The sequence below is a fragment of the Nyctibius grandis genome, chromosome 9, assembly GCF_013368605.1.
Source record: "Nyctibius grandis isolate bNycGra1 chromosome 9, bNycGra1.pri, whole genome shotgun sequence".
Taxonomy (NCBI): Eukaryota; Metazoa; Chordata; class Aves; order Nyctibiiformes; family Nyctibiidae; genus Nyctibius; species Nyctibius grandis.
Genome location: NC_090666.1, coordinates 31,095,641 through 31,110,162, shown reverse-complemented (window position 1 = coordinate 31,110,162; position 14,522 = coordinate 31,095,641). Strand labels below are relative to the sequence as shown.

General features: G+C 43.0%; 1 protein-coding gene across 3 annotated transcripts in view; it reads right to left on the bottom strand.

Moving 5' to 3' along the window:
* The window catches only part of SLC15A2 (solute carrier family 15 member 2), a 54,391-nt gene that overhangs the window by 22,834 nt on the left and 17,035 nt on the right, over nucleotides 1-14,522 (bottom strand). For all 3 annotated transcript variants that reach the window (XM_068407707.1, XM_068407708.1, XM_068407706.1), the window contains 6 exons: nucleotides 12,827-12,914; nucleotides 12,070-12,211; nucleotides 10,113-10,205; nucleotides 8,925-9,024; nucleotides 3,675-3,765; nucleotides 1,438-1,515 (listed from right to left, as the gene is read on the bottom strand). In XM_068407707.1, the coding sequence (XP_068263808.1) occupies nucleotides 1,438-1,515; nucleotides 3,675-3,765; nucleotides 8,925-9,024; nucleotides 10,113-10,205; nucleotides 12,070-12,211; nucleotides 12,827-12,914 (592 nt within the window). The remainder of the gene's footprint in view (nucleotides 1-1,437; nucleotides 1,516-3,674; nucleotides 3,766-8,924; nucleotides 9,025-10,112; nucleotides 10,206-12,069; nucleotides 12,212-12,826; nucleotides 12,915-14,522) is intronic.

The window sequence follows — 14,522 nt, the reverse complement described above, 5'->3', positions numbered from 1 at the left end:
TCTAAATCTATCCTTGCTTTCCATCACCACAGGGAGAAGGCCAGTCAGGGCTGAAAGGGTATTTTCTCCAGTTCTGCGTGCTGCTCACATAGTCAAATACATCACTTCCAAGAGCATTTTAGCGTGTTACAAACAAACACAGAGCTGCTTTGCCAGGCAGGCCATGGAATCTGGCAGCAGGACATTAGCTAAAAACACATTTCGATTGATGGACTCACCAAAACTGCAATATTTATACGTCCATTTTCCCCTGGGCAACTACTACCCTGCTAGAAACATTCATCACACAACGGTGCACAGACGAGCCTGTGCTGCCTTAAACTGACAGGAACAGGCCACAGGGGAAGAGAGAAGCTTCTCAGGCCCGTGACCATGCACTTTTTTGAAAATAATTGCTGTAACGTTAGCTGTGGCCTGATGACATATCTCCAGTGTCCTGATTCTTCTCTCTGATGGAAGTTTCAGGGGAGAGAACAATATTCACATTCTCCGGGGGACGAACTTTTCAAATCACAGATGCTGTGGTGAAATCACACAATTGCTTGGTTTCTCATTTAAGCTAACAAGCTGAATGAGAAGTCACCCCATACTGTGTCAGAACCTCTCAAATGTAGTATAATAAGGGGACTGCTCCCCTTAGCAGCTTGGAACTGTGAAACTAAAGCTAATGGGGTGTCCTCTGCATTGGCTACTAAGCAGTAACAGTAAGGATGTGGAAATTGCTGAGTATTTTATAAGGGTTGAGGAAGAAGTCTTGACAAGTACGTTAATGAGGCTAAGATACAAGCTTTAGGAAGTAGGGTGATTGCGGCTGCCTCCTGACACTTGAACAATAAGGGCTTTTTATTGCAACATAATAATAAGCAGTTACTGTAATTGTGGGAATTACTTCAGCCAAGCAAATTGAGACAGCTCAGAATAAAGTAACATCTCATTCAGCTCCTTCTGTGATTTCTGTGTGGCGCATAGATTCTGAAGCAAAAGTCTGAGCCATTAAAGATGGCCCCAAGCTTCAAAGAGCTTGTGGAAAGGTTAGAAGTGGCACGCTAAGCTTCTCTTCTATAAGCTGGGGAACTCTGAAGACTGCCCAGTTTGCAGTTCAAAGGCCAAGCCTGCTCATAGGCAAAGCTGCAAGTCATCAGGAGAATCATTTTGGTGCCTCCCTTCGCTTTAGAGAGCAAGGCTATTGTATTGTGAAACATCCACCAGACAACCCTCTCACCAGTATCATGATAAAGGATCACAGTAAAACCATGGTCTGCCCACCACTAAGAGAACTAGTGATTTTTCTTCCTGTTCTGAACTGTGGAATTGTTGGATGACCTTAAACCCTTGAGTTTCCCATGGTGGTATCCATACAGAGATCGTCCATTTTCTCATCTATCCATGGACTCAAAAATGGTAACTCCTATTATAAGCATTATTGTTTCCACTCACCAAGCGCCAACACCATCAGTGCTGCTGGGACACCAAAAGCCAGGGCATAACAATCCTCTCCAAAACATTTCACATCCCCTGAAAAAGAAGTTAAAAATAAAAGCACCTCATTACAGTCAGACTTATGTTACCGGGGCAGGGCCTTGATTTGCTTTCCTCAAATCAGTCACTTCCCCTGGCTTTTAATCTTCTTTGCTGGTGCTTGACACTGTGAATTGAATCTCCTTGAAACAGTTGTCCTCCCTTGATGAAGGCAATTTGGAAGCAGGGTTAGTGTCTGCCAGCAAAAGCAGATGATAATGGGATATTGATGAGAATGTAGAAGGGAGGGGGAGACAAATAGGTAGAAAGAAGTAGTAGGAACTGTAACTGGGAAAAAACATGCAACACTTAAAATAATCTGAAGCCATTCTGTATTTACCTAGATCTAAATAACCAGTACTGTGTTTCCACATTATATGTGCCAGCTGCCTGAGTTATTGAGCTAAAAACCTGAATCTAATTTCATAGCTACCTACACTGGACAAAGTGGAAGCCAATACCCCTACTAAATAAGTGGGAGCAGAGGATTAGTTTTAACACTCCAGTTCCCTTTCTCGCCACTTTCCCAATCTCACTAGAGGCAGCCTGCTCCAAATGTCAGGTTTTGCAATAACCCATCAAGAAGCCAGGTTTGTTACAGCATGGCTTTGATCGATCTGAGCTATGGTTCACTGAAACCCTGTGCCTCTTGGACCAGGTCAGTTGTCGCACCACATGAACTTAGAAGGCCAGTTACAAACAAGAAGCCAGCAGTGGAGTCTGTGTTTGTATGCCAGTGGCTGAATTACTGCATTTTTACATGGAGTAATAACAAAATGGCTAAAATAAAGCCAACATAGTTAACAGGAAACCAACCCATGAAACCTTCAGGTGTTCCTGTTTGTTGTCCCTGGGCAGTCACAGTCAGCTGCATAGCTGTGTGCGTGCATAGCATTTATTACTTATTTTCAGCAAATTAGCTGAAATCCAACAAAGCTGGCAGCGAGACATTATGGGCACACTGAACTTTTGACATGCAAAATTATTTGGACTTCTCCACCTAAAAGTATATATTCCACATTTCTGCCAAATGTCTATGAACTGCATTTCTTGCTCTTCCAAGAAAAGCTTTCACACTTTGCAGAAATTTTACTCTTTCCCCATCCTCTCCACCTCATTTCCCTGTTGCAACTAGTTTATTGCTAGGCTATATTGGCACAGGTTTTGATGTTCAAAGGGGACTGGATTTTCATCTGCCCACTGACTACATTGAGCAAAAAGCCCCTTCCCAACAGAAGGCTGACTTGGGGACACGGGTGAGAGAAAGAGCACGAGATACAGCATTTGTCTTTGCCCATATGCATGGTGTAAATATGAGACAAGCATAATTGCCCACAGCCTTGTGAAATGAACAGCTTGTTAAAATAACCACTCTGAACAAAGAAAGCTTCCAGGAGGCCACGGGACGGAATGAAAAGAATTGCTACTAAGTGTGAAGGCTACCTTGTCCCTGTCCCCATCCCCATCGCCTATGGCCTGCTGCTCTGTCTCTGTGTCTGTATTTAGAGCCTGCCAATCCCCCTAGCTTCTAGGTGCTGCGATACAATGAAATAAGTGCAGCAAGACTAAAAGGGGTTGTGCAATCTGGCTAGAATGTAAAGTAGGTCTTAAGTGGGTCATAGGCCTGTGCTTTGTCTTCAAGGCTAGTTGCTCAGGGCTGCAATCGTGAAAGCAGACCCACGAAGACACGCCTGGGTGCCAGGACAGAGCCCTCCAGAAGTCAGCAGCAGCCTGTGGGAGGGAGAAGGCAGGACTTCAAAACCAGCCCTGTGAAGTTTTTCAGCCCTGACACCTTCACAGGACAGCAGAGATCAGTTCCCATCCACAGGTTACCTGCAGGCAAGATGGGGGAATAATCCTTCACTGGCAATGGGGAGGAATAGATGACCATATAGGTCCTTCCACCTTTCATATTTTAACTCTACAGTTCAGGCTGGCTTTGAAATACAACCAGGAATATAGTTTCTGTGACTTGTCTGCTTGTACTATAAATCTGTTAGCTGCTATGGCAGGATTAACAAGGCATAAATGCAATACACTGGCCACTCTACAGATAATATAATTTCTGCCATTCAGTCGTCATAAGAGCCTAACTATACACAGCAGAGTAGTCAGAGGGCAGCTAATTTATTGTCTTATTTTAAATCAACACTGACCTCTTAATACAGGAGTTACAAACGTGGAGATCAAACTTCCAGCATTAATGGATAAATAGAAGATGGAAAAAAACTTGCTTCTCTCCGAGGTCTAAAACAAGAGAAGACAATATCAATGTCACGGCTAATGCACAGCATTGGGCTTGCAAATTGAACACTATCAATTCTCTTCTTAGGAAGACTGGGTAAATATTGACACACAGCACATAAAATGTTAAGCAAACAAGCTTGCGTGCAGGTGATGGTAAATGCTCACACAAATCAGCTCACGTTACTTCAGAAGCGCTTTGGGGCTTTTTGGCATTTCAGAGGAAAAGCCACTGCTTCGAGCCTGTGAGATTGGAAGGAGGGGGGAGCATTTACTTATTCAGAACAAGTAGCATGATTCAGATCCTCTGTCACCTAATTCAATCCAATTTGGCACGGTTTGACAAGCTCATCATTTCTTCCCATGTCTGAGCTCTTTTTTTTTTTTTTTTTCTCCCTCCTCTCCTGTGTAGAAATAGAAGAAGAAACCTGTGTATTTTGAGGACCTGCTAATGACAGCATAGATGAGAGAGTGCCAGTAAATGAGAGGTATCCATCAAACAAGAGATTACCAAGCTGAGGCCAGTCAATCTCCAAATAATACGGTAAACTAAATCTATGGGAGCAAATTCAAGAGCCCGATGGAGGGATGAGCTTTAAGAGAAAGAGTTCAGAATTTAACTGATGTTGTAACGTATTATAGTTCATACAGTCAAAGGATTCCTGTTGATCTTCTTTCTTCCTGCATAGTTCATAATTTGGAAGGAATCAAGACCTTGATGCAGAGTTTGGTCCTTTTTGCAGGAGTAATGTGTGAGGGCATTCAACCGAGAGCAGTCTCTCCTTGCTTGTGGGGGAGACATAAATGCACAGTCGCACGCACATCACAGTGCTAAACCTCCTCCCTGTGCCTGGGTGGGCGAGAAGAGTGGAGAAAGAAGAGCAGGGTACTTGACTTGTCCCACGCTCATCTGTATCACCAGCTATGGGACATCTGAGTCAGTGAAACCAGCATTTAAGGACAGCCCAAGCCCAGGCAGCCAATGTATTCTGTGTGTATTGAGGCTTCACTCCCAGCTGTCACCAGGTTCTGTAAAGGTAGTCGGCAAAGTGCTTGGGACTTGGCTTGGTGCCTGGCAGAGAGCTCCTTAGGGCACCTTGAGTCACATCTCTATGACCTGAGTATCATTTGAATGCAAAGCTTTAACTTAGCTGAGTGTGAGGAAGCTCCTCAGGGGCCTAGTTCTGTCCTCTCTCCTTCTAATATGTCCTGCTTCCTTCTGCTCCCTGAGACAACAATATTCACAAGGCTAGAAAACAGGAGAAAATGTGAAGAATTGCAGGCTGCTAAAAGAGGACAGTTTTTAAGGAATGAAACCTGGGATCCAAAAATGTAACAAAACTTCCTGTGACTGATGGTGCACCCAACATGAAATATTGCTACTCCATATGGCAAGAAGCCTCTTATCACAGGGGATTACTGCAAGGAAGGTGGGCAGGTGGGAGGGCTTTTCTTTATGTCCCCTTGTGAAGCAGATACTGGGAAGTTGAGGGCGAGAGCCCCATTGCCTCCCACTGCCACCCTCCAAGGAGTCTGGGGGTCCCCTCACTTGGATTAAGGGCTTTTTGCCTGGCCCCAGCACAGTTATGGAGATGTCATCAACTTGAGCTTTTGGCTCTTCCACAATTTTATTTCCTAGCATGTCCCAGGCAATCCAATCCATACATTACCCATAAATGATTTATCCTGGATTAAAGGATTTGTAAACCTTATAATAATCATCTCTATAGCGTCTTCCCATGGTTAATAGCAAACAGCACTGGGTCTTACTATCTCTTATACTCCATTTCTATCCTTACCAGTTCATTACCTGGAACTTTCTACTGCTATGCTAGTAAAAGTATATTTTCTTCTTCATTCTACCTTTATGACTAGTTATTTGTCATCATAAGGAAATCTAGAGAAATAAGCAGCCTCAGCAATCTCTCCTGCTCCCAGAGTAGCTCTGCCATGGCTTGACATGGGTGGTGCAGTTAAGTCCTCACAGTCCTGCTCTCTTCTAGTTGAATTCTCATCCCATATCTCTAATCCTTCGTATTTGACCAACTCAGAATTTCTGAGACCTGAGAAAAACTCAAGCATGCAGCTCTCGACATGATAAAATCTAGAGCAACTATTACCAAAAGGAATGCACTGGTAAGAGAAGAGAGTAGTGATGCATAAAGAATTTGGAGCATCTTATTTCACACATTTTCATATTTCAGTGATGGAAAAAAAAATGGCGAGAGAAAAGCAGAAGTTAATACAAAAATAATGACCCAGCAGCTTGCAAGTTACACTGATTGGAAAAAAGAATTCTCTCCCTATTTTCTTAATCTTTGGAGCAGGCGTACATTAGCAACATGATTTGGATTAGCTAATTTGAGAAAAGGTATCATACACGATAATCCTGATCTCCTTGGCAACCAGAAAATAAAGAAACAAAGAGAAAGCTATTTAGTACCTTAAACACTGTTTGAAAGCAGCTTCAGTCCTCAATTAATATGCACAACAGCCTTTGCATTCATATAACATATCGTAAATATAATTTGTTCAGGCATTTTTTTGCTTGGACTCCTAATCCCATAGACAAAGATGCTTGGAAATCTCCTGCAGATAAATCTACTTTCCCTATCTGATCTCCTGCTGAATCAGTGTCCATCACTGTTTGTAGTAGTACTGTTCTCAAAGTGGCAGATCCAAGACTATTACACTTATAAAGTACTTAAAAGAAAACCATACTGATGGTGTGCATTTACCGCAAAACATAAATTTGTCTCTATGTGGGAATAGCAGGGGCAATTTATTCATTTTATATACAGAACTACCACATTGCTAGTTTCCAGATGGAACAACTAAGCCTGTGCACTTAAGGGCTCAGCTGAAGTTTATTGGTGTCCTGAAAACTAAGGGGGAATCAAATACTTCATTTCACCAGGAATTTTCAAAACTTATTTCATCTTACCTGGAGTGGAAGATAAAAAACATGATAACTCCTCTCAAACACCATTCTGGAGGGGAGAAATATTCTGGCTGGCCCCAAACCTTTCATTCCTTACAAAATCAAAACTTCTCATTCCAATTTTGAAGACTTAAATTTCCTATCACAGAGCATAAAACCTTTTTTTCTTTGTAAAGGCCAAGTCATTTCAAAATGGGAAAATACAAAACTTTCTATTCTGAAAAGAATGAATAGAGCAGAACACATTGTCCTTATCAGAAGGCTTTTTACAGTTTTCTTTCTCTAAATTAATTTTTCTTGAAGGCAACACACAGGTGAATGTTTGAGCCTTATTATTTGATAAATTTCCTGGAGGGGCGTAGTCTGAATGCTGGAGAATGGGCACAGGCCCACACACCTATGGACAATTCAGGTTTTTCTCTGTAACTCAGCTGTGGTTATAAGTTTGGGATAATAATATGTATGTGCCTGACTGGGGTGCTGAGATTCATTAGGTGAGGTCTGTAAAACACTCTGCAGATAAGTGGTACCTATTATCATACTGTAATTAGGTGGTAATTGAAAGATGCTGGATAAACATTATTAATCATTAATATTCATAGAAGTAGCACTTCTGAAAATGTTGCTGTAACACCTGTTAGAATCCTTTTGGGACAACTATTGGCACTGCAAGCTGGGATGCCCACATGCTAGTATGCACGCAGTGTATTCCCAGAGCGCGCGTGCTGTACTGCCAGCTTGCTTTTGGTCAGAGTTGGGCCAAGTGGGGAGGCTGGTGACCACCAGATGATTGCTGCTCCCTCTTCTGCAACATCCTCTAAAGCACTGGGTCCAACTGACAGCACAGGATGGACATGCCTGCAGAAGGATCTGCTTTGAACAAGTGACCATGAAACATCCTGTATTTTGTAACTCCTTAGTAACCATAAGCTTCATCACTTTACCATCACACAGCTCATGTGCAGAAAACACGAGTTTTCCCAAAATTTTAAAATAAACATTCTAGTCTGTATTATTCATTCATTAAATGCTGGCTACGTGCTGGAGCATTGCAAAAGACAAACAGCAAACAGCCCCGCGGGGCTCCCATCCCTAGTCCAAGGCCAGAGGGCCATCCCTTGTCCAACTCTACCAGTGCCTTTCCTGACACACCATTAGTCTAATGCCTCCATTGATGGGAATTTCCATCTCCCAAATGTCCTCGTATTTTCCAGTACTTCTGTAGATATATTTCTGGAATTTTTTTCCTACTGTCAGTCCTAAATAATCCTTGAATTTAAGCCTACTCATCACAGACCCCAACACTTGTTTTCTTTCTTGTAGCAGTGGCCTTCTACATATTTGAGGACTTATGCCATGCACAGAAGTTGCTGATTTGAATACTCTCATTGAGAAAAATGAAGTTGTTATTTGTGTGTTAGGTCAACATAAATATAAGTGTTTAGTTTCAGGCCAATTTGAAAATCATGCATTTTGCCTGAGGATTAGTACTTCCTGACCTGCTTCGCTTCTTTAAGCACTACCTTATCCCTGGTTGAGCCACTGTGCTGCATAAAGTTTGAGATTAGCACAGGTGAGGGGCTAAGCACTCGCAATAGAGAACAAGGACACGAAGCAACTGGACTACAACTCACAGGATGCAAAGAACAAACAGAGCTAAAAAAGAAACATTTTCCGAACTCTTCAAAACTTTCCATTCTGGAATATCTAGAAAACATTTTGAGTAGATTTGGTACCAGCACTACTTTCAAAAGACTGGAATTTCCTACAGGTCTTTCTGAGCAACATCTAAGACACAGACTATGACTGATTTGAGGGAAAATTCCCAAGGAAGCATAGGCTGGTAATACAATTTTCTTTTCAATTGCTGTATCCCATTGCAGTGCACTATAATCACCCCTGTTAAGCTGGTTCAGAAATGGCTACAGTTCTGTGATACACAATACAGTATTTTCCAACTACTGTGATGTCCAATTAATATTTAGATGATTTGATGCAATTATGACCTATCTTTCCTGATATCAGTCCTGTTCTGCTGTCATTTTCCTTTCCTGAAGCATTCAGATTCTCTCAAATTTTATGCAAATCATCCTACCTCACATCTTACTATGTCTTTTCCTAGCAAACTGGCCCTTATTCTAGTACAACAGGATTTGATCACATAAACATCTTCATAAATTAAGCAGACACCGCAGATTTTATGAAAGAAAAGAAATCTTACGTGTTCCTCTTCAAACTGGTCCCCACCAAATGCAGAGACACAGGGCTTGATACCTCCCGTTCCAAGGGCGATCAAAAACAGACCAACCATAGACAGGATCCTTCATGCAAGAACAAAAATATCACCATTGCAGAACCTTTCCAGTGCTTGTGAGAGTATTTCAGTGTCACCCAACATGATTCCTCTGGTATCTTTGTCTTTTGCACATGGGTAGTGATGATGAGCCAGATAAGTGCGAAAAACAAATTACACTCACTTCTGCATTCAGTACCAGTCAATTAACCAAACGGCTTTTGTCAGTTTCTTGCTGTTCTGAGGCCTGATGGACATACTAGAGATCAAAGATCTGTGGGATTATTTTTCACTCATATGAAAACAAAAGATTGCAGAGATCAACTGAGAAAAAGAAAAAAAAAATTTTAAAAAGCCTTTTCCTATAGCCTTCCAGCCTGGGTAAGCACAGAGAAACTGTTTGAATTAGGCTTATCCTTGGGTGATTTCTACTTCCCAGTGCTCCGCAAAATACCATTGTTGGCCTGACAGATTACGTCTGTAGGGAACAGAAGTGTCAGGACTGGTCAGATCTGGGACAAAAGGAAACTGTTCTGGAAATGAGATGTGGTTCTGCCAGCACATGCATATTTTTAGAGCTGTGACCACCTAGGCAAAACCAGCTTGGTGGTTTCAGAGATGCCAGCTGGAGAACTACTCTGACAAGCCTACCAGTTCAGAATCTAGAGGGCAAGAAGGGTTGGACCCTATGGAAGAGACAGACCCTTCCTCTATCACATCAGAAAATGTATCTTTGGTTTTGTGTTCCCATGCACACAGGCAAACCTTGCTGAGCCGGGCAGCTGTCCTGATGAGGAAATGAGGGAGGAATGAGCCTGGTGCAGGCAGTTGGATGGAGGAGATCAAACTCCAGTAGCACAGTATAGCAGAGGGCGTGATCAGAGGTCCCTGTCTCAAAGGACTTAGAGTTTCTGTGGTGGTTTCCAGCTCCTGGTGCATTCACTCTAGATCCACCCTTCTGTTCTTACTCAGATATCCCAAACCCTCCCCTGATAAAAGCAACCCATGCACAGCCCTCAAACTGCTGGCCTGATGGAAGTGAAACCAATTACAGTCCTGGGTAAACCAACTACCATCACAATCTACTACAGTATTGCAGCTTTAACAGCTACTTACACATGAACCGTCAGGTTGCCTAGGGATGGAATTGCACCGACTGACTTTATCAGATGGCCAACAACATACACAATGGAGAGGTAGATGATCGTCCTGTGAGGAAAGCAAACAGCAGTGACTGAAGGTGCTGGGTGATGTACGATCCAAAAACAGAGTGTGCCTGTGCTTCCTGATATGACAGGTCTACTTGGCAGACACACAATGAACTGGTTTGTTCATACCACTGGTAGTGCAGGCAGCTATAACTCTTTTGTGTCAACATTGAGTGTGCTGGAAGAAAGAGATAGGCAAATGGGTTCAGATTAAGGAGGGATAGCCCCTGCTTTCTTTGCAGAGGTTGCTGAGCAGAATAAACTAAAAGTGTTCCAGTCTTGTCACGCATGGAAGGCTGCAAATAGAAGAGTACTGTTCAGGTCCAACTCAGTTTCCAGATTACTAATAACTGGCATTTTGTAGCATGCACCTAAGTGAATCCCTTGACTGGGAGGCATCTATAGGAACTGCTGCCTACTTTCAACCCACCTGACTAACACATCTGAATTAGGAGTGTGGATTCCCCACTACAAGTCTGTTTTAGATCTCAAGTACGTCTGAAGGATTGAGCTCATCTATCTGCCTCCCAAGTCTTGGTAAGGGAGGAGAAGAAATCTGACCAGGAGGATCAGGCTCTTGAGTGCATTCTATTCCTTCATCACCTTCAGGATTAAGAGATGTCTATGTATTTACATGCAGACTAGACACACACAGAGGGAATGGAAGGACTTGTTAGCACAGAGGCACTAGAAGAAGCCCTATGAGCTCTGAGTACAGAAGTGGTCCTCGACACATCCAAACCCCAGTTGCAAGAGCTAATTTAGAGCCACATCACATCATTCCTAAAAGCCCCTCTAATCTGTTATCCTGTCCTTGGTACTGGCCGAGGTCCAGCTACTACAGCAAAAGCCACCTCCCATTTAGTCACATGGACTACTCCAGGGAAAGTCTCCTGCCTAATGCACAAAAGTCTGCATAAGGATTTACCGTCTCACAATATCATGCTGCAAGATAGATATCTTCAAATACCAACAAACATTGCTAGATGACCTTAAATAATGAAGTTAATAAACCCGCACTGTTATTTTTTTCATTCAAAAGGACAAGAGAATGACTAAAATTGAGCACAAAGAAAAAAGAACACTGATATCTCCTTAAGAACTTTCTGCTGGAAAGGCATATGGCAGCTGTTTTTTTCCTGTTGAGACTCTTCTGCCAGATGTGCTTAGTCCTAGAGAGAAGGGTTTGGCTGCGCTTCATCACTCTGACAGCCAAGACTCCTCAGACAATGAACAAGCAGTGCTAAGCAAAGAAAGTCCTATATCCAGCTGCTCACCACCACTCTGGGGCAGATGATGGCCCCACAACTTAGCAGTGGAAAGGAAGACTGCCTAACTTACTCAGGGAGAGTTTACCTGGTTATGTGCTAAGGGAGATTATTTGAGTGCCAGGCTCCTCTGGCACAAAAATGGGTGTGCTCACACATTCCCTATGCTGTGAAAGGATAAGTAAGTATAGTGTATTTAGCAACATTTCATCTGAAACTGCGATATCTAGAGGACAATACCACTTCCTCACCATCTTTGAATCCTTCTCAGAAGCAGATCTTGGCAATCTGAGGGTTAATCACCCTGCACCTCAGCTTCCTCACAGTGGGCAGGGAAGGACAGTGGAGGACAAGTGTGTTTATGACATTTAATTTATTCCAACTTTGTTGCCTATTGGCCCTTGGGTGAAAGAGGAGCACAGAACAGTATGAGGAAACAGATCAGCTGTTCATCCATTAACAGAGAGGAGCTGACCTCCGCAAGCGTGTCTTTGCTGCACTCTGAGCTAGCTATAAACTGAGAGCACACACAGCACTGCCCTTGCACAGGCTGCATTCTGTAGATTCTGTCTGAATTAGACAGATGTCTTCACTTACTTGTATTTCCCCAGCCATGAGTCTGCCATGATGGCTCCGATTACAGGTGTGAAATAACATAATGCAGAAAAGGCATGGTACACAGCGGTGGAGAGATTCTCATCCCAGTGGAAGAAGCTTAAGAAATATAGTGTCAGAACAGCTAAAAGGAAACAAACAAATCACATCAGATAATTAATGTGTACCTCTGCAGGTAAGCAGGATCATGGTGACAAAAAAACCTGATTTGTCTAACAGCTATGAGCACTGTTGTGGAAAGATCTGTGCTTTCAGACCTGTTCCACATTATCACTGACACAGGAAAAGCTAAAATGAGATATATGAATATCAGGCATTTTTTGCTCATAAAGATTTATGTTTAGCTGGAAAATATAATTTCTAGCTTATCTTACCATAACCTGTAATTCTGTTCATGCACATTTTCTATTTGCAAATTAGGTGCCTGTACAACTCAATTCCCAAACACACTGATTGCACACAACTATGAAAGACATCACACACCGGAAAACCAGGTCTGATACAGAGAATCATATAAAAATTTAGAGTGGAAGGAACATTTGGAGCTCTCTAGTCCCAGCTTCTGCTCAGAGCAGGTGTAGCATCAATGTTAGGGCACACTGTTCATACCTGCATCCCAAAATGCCAATTTACTTTGAAATACAGCTGAGACCACATACAGCACAGCCCTGGAACACCAGGCCTGCGTGTATATACACCCAAGGACAGGAAAGTCTCTTCCCAGATACAGGCCACATACCTCTCATGCCATAGTAGGAGAAGCGCTCACAGAACTCGTTCACCACGATGAAGGCTATGCTTAGGGGGTAGTTGGAGCCACAGAGTTTCTGCAGGAGACAAATAAGAACCTATCAACCAACTCTGTGAAAGCCTTCACCCCAGCAACATATCCCCACAGTGCCTGCGCAGTGGAGAGGAGTCCAGTCCAAAAACCAGGCGCCCATTGCTGCTTGACTGGCCTGTGGGTTGGACTCAAAGGAGGGAGGGGACCCCACACCTATCTTGCTTTGAGTAAGACTCCCCAGTGAATCAGCCTGGCCAACATGGGTCCAGTAAGGATCATCATGGGGGCTGTCAGCAGCCCACCATGCTCATAGCTCCAGGAAATCCAGTGGAAGAGTCCTACCGCCTCTCCGCTGCAATGCAAAAACCCACCGAGATGCAAAAACACCTTCAGATGCCTTTTCTCCTACACTTCACATAAAGCTACTACCCTACCCCAAAACTGCTCCCTCTCCTAGTACCAGACCTTGCCTCAGCAGATGGTAGACCCCAGGGAGCTGCTGTCTGCTTCCATGTGAAGCTGCTCCCTCCCATGTGACAACTGCCCTCAGTCTCTGCACGTCACTTGCACTGAACTGTGCCACCACCTTCACTGACGCAGAGCATCAGCCTTGTGTCCTCCTCTCCCTCAGGCATGGCATCCATTTTGTATTCCAAGAATGCTGGCATAGCTATGGACAATTCAATTTATTAATCAAAACTAAACAAAACAGTGATGGGACTGTCAAACCTATCTGAGCATGGCCACTCTTACTCTGAATCTGACTTTACTCGAGCTAAAATCAGCAGTTCCAAGTGAAATACAAGGCATTTAAATGGTTGAGTCTTGGCATGACCTCATGTGGGCCTCCATGCCTCTTGCTACCCCACTGCAGTCTGAGCTAAGCAGCTGGAAGCAACAGGGCACTGCTTCGCAACAGGGAAAGTAAGTTTTCACAGCACTGCCCAGCCTCTGCCAATTAGTGGGAGAGAGGGGCTGGCCAAGCACTTGGTGAGGGATGGGGGAGAGTGTGATATTAACAGCTGCATTTATATTTATGGTTTTAAACAGCCATGGTATGAGCCAGTGAAGTGAGATGAACTCTTCACATGCATTTCTGTGCCTCGTGTTGGAAATAATGAATTCCTATATTTCTTCCCAGAGTCCCGAATGCAAATACAGATACCAAAATAGATGTGTTTATTCAGGTTTATTTCACCACCAAGAGACCTGAGCTTATTTGGATTCCCAAAGCAACATCATCAAGTTTAGAAGAGTTTAGCTTAATGATGGTGTCTTGCTCAACATTATACAAAAGCAACAAAAGAGAAGAGACTGGCTGTCTGCAAAAAAAACCCAAACAAAAATAAAACAAATAACGCTTTCCATTACTTAACCCAGCATCTCTAAAGAACAAATATTTTTGTCCTGTTTTAAATACATATTTTTCTCTCACTATTTATGGGCTGCCTTTTTATTAAGAAACCCTTGGCCTCTTTGCTTTACTAGAGTAAATACATAATTATCCATTTCATTTATTCTTTACTCTGAAACATCATGCTCAGCATATGGCTTGCAAGACAGAGTGGGCTCCCTTGGAAACCTCATTGGGGCTTCCTGCTTTTAGACTAGCCTAAAAATGGTGGCATATATAAGCTGTAAATGCACACAC